Genomic DNA, 7,801 nt, shown 5'->3' on the forward strand with positions numbered 1-7,801 from the left:
GTAGGAAACTTCTTTTGGGATGGCAAAATCGTTAAAATTTTTGTTAAATCTGGAGAACAAGTGCTCATATGAACAGAATATATGAAATGGTCAGTGTCAGCATAGCTGTTAGCTTTGGCGGGATGTGACATCTCAGTGCTCAAAAGAGACTTCATAGAGGGACCACTTTTACAACTGTTTCCAAAATGCCATATGGTTTTCCATGTAAGAATCATTTCCAACAATCAAAAATATTTATTTAATCATTAATCTTTCTAGAGAATCTCAGTTCTCCAGCCAGCTTCTTCATGGCCCCCTTGACTTCCTTGTTTCTCAGGCTGTAAATGATGGGGTTAAGCATAGGAGTAATAATGCAGAAGAGTACAGAAACCAGAATGTCAATGTCCAGGTTGTAGCCTACATTGGGCCTGTCATAGTTGAAGTTGGCCATTCCAAAAAAAACCACCACCACAGTGAGGTGGGAAGCACAGGTAGAAAAAGCCTTTCTCCTGCCCTGAGCAGAGGGAATCCTCAGGATGGCAGAGAGGATGAGTATGTAGGACACTGCGGTAAACAGGCAGGGGCTCAGTCCAATGGTGGCACTGGCTGCATGGAGCACAGCCTCATTAAGAGAGGTGTCTGAGCAGGAGAGCTTCAGGAGCAGTGGGATGTCACAGAGAAAGTGGCTGATCTGGTTGGGTCCACACAGAGTGAGGGTGGCTGCCAGCACTGTGTGTGTGAGGGAATTCACTAGCCCGCACAACCATGACTTAGTCACCAAACATACGCAGACCTTCATGCTCATGAGGACCGGATATCGAAGAGGGTGGCAGATGGCTACATAGCGATCATAAGCCATAGCTGCTAATAAGACACCCTCAGTGCCTGCACAGGTCACGAGGAAAAAGATCTGGGAAAGGCAGCCCTCGTATGAGATAGTCTTTATCTCACGGAAGAAATTCACTAGCATGACTGGGATGGTGGTGGATGTGTAGCAGATGTCCAAGAAGCTGAGGTTGCTGAGAAAATAATACATTGGAGTTTGGAGTGAAGAACTGACCCTAGTAGCTGTAATTATGAGTATGTTCCCCAGAAGAGTTGTCAGGTAAATGACCAAGAAGATCAGAAAGAATAACCCTTTTAAATTGGGGTGGTTGGAAAATCCCAAGAAGATGAATTCAGTGACATCTGTTTGATTATCCATCTCAAATCGTGCTGCAGCTACAAGAGGAGGGGAAAAAAAGACATTATACTGAGATTGTATAGATTATGTATCTAAATGAACACTCCCAAATTATACCTGTGCCAAATATGTTAGATATCAGCCTCTGATCACTTATTGCACTATGATATTAAGAATATCTATCTTCTGGTTCCTGGGAAAAGTAACAGATACTATGAATAATATGCATAGAACACAATAGGCATTTATTCAACTGTTACTATCATTCTATTGTTTTTAATCAAGATAAAAATTTTTCAAAGTTAGACATACTATTTAATATGACCTTACAGACATACATAAATTGACTATCCACCCTTTTCACCTCTGATAAATAACCCCAGTCAAAGTCACTATTTGATCTTGCCTAGACCACAATGCCACTCGTGTGTGTACCATTTCCCTTCACTTCTGTTCCTATGTGGATAGTTTGCTCAGAATAGCATCCAGTGTGGTTGGGTTTTGTTGTTGTGTTTTTTGTTTTTTTAGAATATAACTAAATCATGCTTATTTCATGTTCAGAAACTTCTTGTGGCTTCCTCATTCAGAAGAGACTCCAAAGATTTTCTCTTCTCCTGTAAGGTCTATAGCTACATGAGTCTCATCCTATTTGATATTCCCATCGTTCTCCCTCTTTGCACAACCAACTCCAACTACACAGGGCTGCTTTCAGTGAATAAAAACCAGCAAAATCTTTACCATTTTAGAGACTTGTATTTGCTATTTCCTCTGTTGGGGACAATTTTATCAAGATATTTGCATGGCCCACTTTTTCAATTAAAATTTTCATGAAATGGTTTTTCTTCAGGGATACTGTTCCTGAAAATTCCTTTTGAAATGGCAGTTCCACAATCTTGTATTTCCTTTTCCAGCTTTAGTTTGAGGGATGTGTGTGTGTGTGTGTGTGTGTGTGTGTGTGTGTGTGTGTGATTTGTGCTACACCTAACATGTATTTAATTTTACATTTGTGTTTGTAATGCAAGTCCTGTAAGGCCAAGATGAAAGTTTTGCTTACTCCGTTTACCTACGATCTAAGACAGTACCTAGTATACAGTATTTGCTCAATAAATATTTGTTGAATTAATAGATATATATTGTTGAAATGATTCTGGAACTCATTGTATTTCCTGTGAGAAATATTTGTCCAAAAAGAACAAGGGAACATTCCCTGGTTTAAAAAGTCAGTAGATGTACATGTTGGGCTATTATAGCTAAAGTTAGATGGATCTTGGCTGAGAGCAGAGAGTATCAGAGGAATGTCTCTCTGTGTTTCATTGACTATGCAAAAAAGCATTTGATTGTGTGGATCACAACAAACTGTGGCTAACTCTGAGAAGAATGGGAATCCCAGAACACTTGATAGTGCTTATGGGAAACCTATACTTGGACCAAGAGACTGTCATCAGAACAGAGCAAGGGAACACTTCATGGTTCAAAATTGGGAAGGATGTACACCAGGGACGTGTCCTGTTTTTTTTTCAATTTATGTACAGAACATATTATCCAAGAGTCTGGGCTACATAAGGAGAAATGTGGCATCAGGATTGGAGGTAGACTCATCAACAACCTGAATTATGCAGACCTGAAACACTTGTGACAGAAGGCCAAAGACTTCAGCCTTCAATATGGATTGAAACTCAACATCAAGTAAGCAGATTCTCACCACTATGCCAATTGGCAGCATCAAGATAGACAGTGAAGAGATTAAGATTGTTAACAGCTTCAGTTTACTAGGCTCCACAATCAACACTCTTGGTACCAGCATCCAGGAAATTAAAAGATGTATTACAATGGGAAAGTATGTTGTCAGAGACCTCTCCAAAATATTGAAGAACAACAATGTCAGTTTGGAGACTAAGGAGTGTCTGTTACAGGCCGTGGTCTTTGCAATTACTTGCTATGCATCAGAAAGCTGAACAATGACTAGGGATGATAAAAAGTGAATTGATGCCTTTGAGCTCTGGTGTTGGAGAAGAGTATTGAATATACCATGGACTGGAGGGGAATAAACAGGTTCAATCTAGAGAGGGTGAAACTAGACTACTCCTTGGAGACAAGGATTCTGAAACCCTGTTTGAAATATTTTGAACATGTAGCAAGGAGGGACCAGTCCTTGGAGAGGGATGCCGTGCTTGGGAGGGTGAAGGAACAGTGGACGAGATGAAGAACCTTGATGAGATGGATTGATTCAGTGACTTGGGTAATCAGGGTGGGTGTTGTCAGAGACAATAAGATTGGCTCAGGATAGAGCAGGGTTTAGGGTGGTTGTACATAGGGTAGCTATGAGTCACAGGCAACTTGATGGCATATAACAACAATAACAACTATACCAATTAGCAGTTTCCAGTCACCCAACATTCAAGCCATGTACATTCCATATTCCAATTATTAAATGATGTTTGTTATTCTTTTTCCTCATTTTAACTGACATCCAATTTGGTCTCTACCACTACACTACTATAACTATTCTCTTCCTTTAGTGTTCATAGGACTTTCAAAGACCTGTTATTTAGGAAGTAGATGGCTCATCCTGCTTTCTAGTCTGTCTTAGTCAATAAATATCAATTTAATACTAATTAAATCTATATACTGAGGAAATAATTGGAGAAGCTGAACTATATGAAGAGGAATGTGGTTTCAGGATTGGCAGAGGTGGGGAAGATGATGCTTATCAACAACCTATATTTATAGATTATGCAACCTTGTTTGCTGAAAGTAAAGAGAATTTGAAACACTTGCTGCTGAAGATCTCAACATCAAGAAGAGAAAAATTCTCAGCATTTAACTGATAGGCAGCATCATGATAGATGGAAAAAACATTGAAATTGCCAGGGACTTAACTTTTCTTGAATCCACAATCAATACTCATGGTATCAGCTGTCAAAAAATCAAAATACGAGCTACATTAGGGAAATCTACTGTCAAGGACCTCTTTAAAGTGCTAAAGAGCAAGGATGTTAGTTTGAAGACTGAGATGCATTTGACCCCAAACCTAGTACTTTCAATTCCATCTTATGCATCTGAAAGTTGGACAATAAATTAGGAAGACTGAAGAAGAAATTATACCTTTGAGTGTGATGTTGCAAAGAGTATTGAATATTCCATGGACTGCAAAAGAACAAATAAATCTGTCTTGGAAGAAGACCATGGTGCTCTTTAGAGACAAGGATGTTGTTATTGTTATTGTGTACTGTCAAGTCAGAACCAATCTATAGCAGACCCTCCAGCAGGTTTTCAGGGGCAGGTAATCAATCACATGGGAGGAGACTGCCCATCCTCCTATGGAGCAGTTGGTGGATTCTAACAACGTACCTTCAGTATTGCAAAGCAGCTTTTTGCTACTAGGCCAAGTATAGTGAAACTTTGTCTCATGCGGTTTAAGGATTTTGCTAGGATGGTCTGTCCATGGAAAAAGACATCATTCTGGGAAAAATAGAGCATCAGTAGAAGAAAGGAAGAGACCTTCAATAAGATGAATTGGCACAGTGACTATGGACTTGAGCATAATGGAGATCATGCCAACAACATAGGATAGGATCATGCTCAGGTCTATTGTTCTTTGGGTTGCTAATAATTGAATTGAAGTCATCTAACAACAACAGCCTGACCATAAGGAATGTAGGTGGTGTTTTGGTTAAAGCATTCACTCACTTACCTAAAAGTTAGTATTTGAATCTGCTAGATGGAAGATGGCTGCAATCTCACCTGTAGTCCTGGTGCCTGTGACCCCTCTGGTGGTGCCAGTCCTGACAACAAGCAGCGATTTCTCAGATTTGTGGGAAATTAAAAAGTAGCTCTTACTTATTGGGGGCCTCTCTCAGGAGCGAGGCCTGTTGCATAGTAGAATACGGTCTGCAGAGTTGGCCTTCATCCCTACCCTCCCCCCACCCGGGTTGCCTCTGGTCAAGCTGTAGCCACTGCCTCCCATTACAAAGGCTGTAAATTTTATGGGTAGAGGCCACTTAGCTTTCTCTGAAGGATGGATTCTCTCTGATGTTTTTAACTACTAACCTTTTGCTTGGGAGTTTGGCTGTTTGCTGGATCTGGATGGACATCCTGACGGGCACGTAAGGGAAGTTTTTGGGGTCGTGTTTTTTGGGGGGGTCGTGTTTGATGTGTATTACTGCTCTTCCCACCCCCCCCACCCAAGAGTGGGTATCCTTGAGCCTTTGCCTAGGGTAGAAGTCTGCTCAATATTCCTTGAATGATACAGCAATCTTTTGTCTACTTGCAGAAATGAATAACTTGGTGTTCTGTGATGCTGCACACTGTTGCATAGTTTTGTCAAGTACTCTAATGGTTTCCCATTATGTACAGAGTTTGGATGAGCTTTCAGATTGATTTATGCTGGGAAGCAGGAGTGGCATCCACTTCCTAAACAAGATGCCTCCGGACACTCTACAAACTCTTCAAATTCTACAAACTCTCTATAAATGCATGGAAATGATGTTAGTTATAGAACAGAGTTCTGTATAGAAATGATGATAGTTATAGAACAGAGTTCAGGCCTTTTGTGCACAACTCTTAGTTGTATTCAACTTTACACTTAACCATTGCTAAATGAAAGTGCTGTTATATCTGGAAGAACACTCTTCCACTTTGTGCATCACTCTTTGTCAATGTGCAGTATGAAGTAATCTGGATTTGCTGTGATGCTGAACCTTGTACCATTGGGGTATCAAATACCAGAATGGTTTCCCATGTGGACAGTGTTTGGTGGAGCTCCAATTGTAAAACAGGTTTTGAAGCAGGAGTGGCAACCACTTCCTAAACCACATGCTTCTGGAAACTCTATGAACTTGGAGAAATGACAATAGCTATGGAAAGTCATTAGGTCTTTTGTTCAGAGAGTCACTAGGAGTTTTGCTCGACTTGTTGGCAATCAACAACAACAACAGTTGCAGGAGAAATATGAGATAATCTGTTTCCATAAAGATTCAGTGCCTTTGAAACCATTTGGGGGAGTTCTATTCTGTTGCATAGACAAAATTGGTGTAATAGTAGTGGATTTACCTGACCATAATGGAACTTGATTAGAAGTATCTGAAAAATCCCCAACTATTTTTAAATTGAGCAAGCATTTCTACAAAATGTGTGGGCCAATAATGTCAGAAAGGAAACAGAAAATATTTTTAATATAACAATAATGAAAACACAGTACATGAAAAAGTTTTGGGTGTACTTAAAGCAGGGCTTAGAGGGAAATTTGTAGCTTCAAATGAACATGTTAGAAAAGAAAGACAGCTTAATATCAATGTTTTGAGCTTCCATCCTTAGAAGTAGGTACAATTTATTGGTTCTAAGTAGAGGAGAAAATGAAACTCAAATAAAATAGAAGGAAAAATAATAAAAACCTAAAGTCAATAAAGTGGAAAACATACAGTTGCAGGTACTTCACAAAGCCAGAAATCAGTTCTTTGAAAAGTTTAATAAGGTGTGGAACCATTAGCAAGGCTGATCAAGGGAATAAAATAGTAATGAAAAAGAAATAAGACTTCATATTCTACAAACATTAAATAGATTATAATATTAGAAACAATGAATATTAATTTGACAATTTAGACAAATTCTTTGAAAAGCACAACTTTCCAAAAAATATAAAAAATTGACATAAGAAGAAAAAGAAGTTTCCATAGTTCTGTACCCATTAAAATGTTTTAAAATGTAATTAAAAAATTATCAACAAAATAATTTCAAGCAAAAATGCTTGAAAATTTGGTAGTCTTTGTTCAAGATTGCCAAACATTTTAAGAAAATAAACTATAACATTACAAAAAACTCCTCAGAGGAAATTTTAAAAAAGAGAGAGAACCCTTTACTACATGCTTGAGCACTTTACAACAATTCTGACACCAAAACTGATAAACCTGTTATAAGTAGAAAATTAGTATCATGAATATAGACATAAGGATCCTACATAAAACACTACTACATCCAATAAAGGAATTCTCTTTTTTCCCCAATAAAGGAATTATTAAAGAAGATAACAGATATGTCTTGGAGTTGGTGCAGCCAGAGTGCTCTTTGGAAACAAAAATGATGAGGCTTTGCTTTATATACGTTGGACCTGTTACTAGGAGGTGCTATTCCTTGGAGAGGGACATGATGTTGGGAAGGGTAGAGGATAGGTGAAGGAGAGGAAGACCCGCAGCCAGGTGGATTGACAAGGTAACTGCTGCAATGTGCTCTTAGTGTCAGGAAGTGTGAAGATGGCACAGGACTGGGTTCATATCTTTTGTTCATAGGATCGTTATGAGTCATACTCGACTTGATGATATCTAACAACAACAACAATAAGTCTTTGACCTTGTGCAGCAAGTCCTCTGCACTTACAGCAAGTAAGGCTGTGTCATCTGCATAACACAGGTTATTGATGAGTCTTCTTCCAATTGCAATCACACAGAATTCATATAGTCCAGATTCTCAAATTATTTACTCAACCTGCAGATTTAATAGGTTTGGAGAAATGAATTGGAAGTTGCTTTTTTTTTTTATAAAAAAAAACCCCCAAACTAAATGCATTAAGATTAACATCTCCAGCTTTAATGAACTGTTGTTGTTGTTGTTGTTATGTGCCATCGAGTTGTTTGTGACTCATAG

General features: G+C 38.8%; 1 protein-coding gene across 1 annotated transcript in view; it reads right to left on the minus strand.

Moving 5' to 3' along the window:
- Positions 1–238: 238 nt before the first annotated feature.
- The window catches only part of LOC102856006 (olfactory receptor 5V1-like), a 37,532-nt gene continuing 29,969 nt past the window's right edge, over positions 239–7,801 (minus strand). Inside the window, exon 2 of the mRNA XM_006899543.1 lies at positions 239–1,200. Within this exon, the coding sequence (XP_006899605.1) occupies positions 239–1,200 (962 nt within the window). The remainder of the gene's footprint in view (positions 1,201–7,801) is intronic.

This window comes from Elephantulus edwardii, unplaced genomic scaffold, assembly GCF_000299155.1.
Source record: "Elephantulus edwardii isolate Elephantulus edwardi_28Jun2011 unplaced genomic scaffold, EleEdw1.0 scaffold00260, whole genome shotgun sequence".
Taxonomy (NCBI): Eukaryota; Metazoa; Chordata; class Mammalia; order Macroscelidea; family Macroscelididae; genus Elephantulus; species Elephantulus edwardii.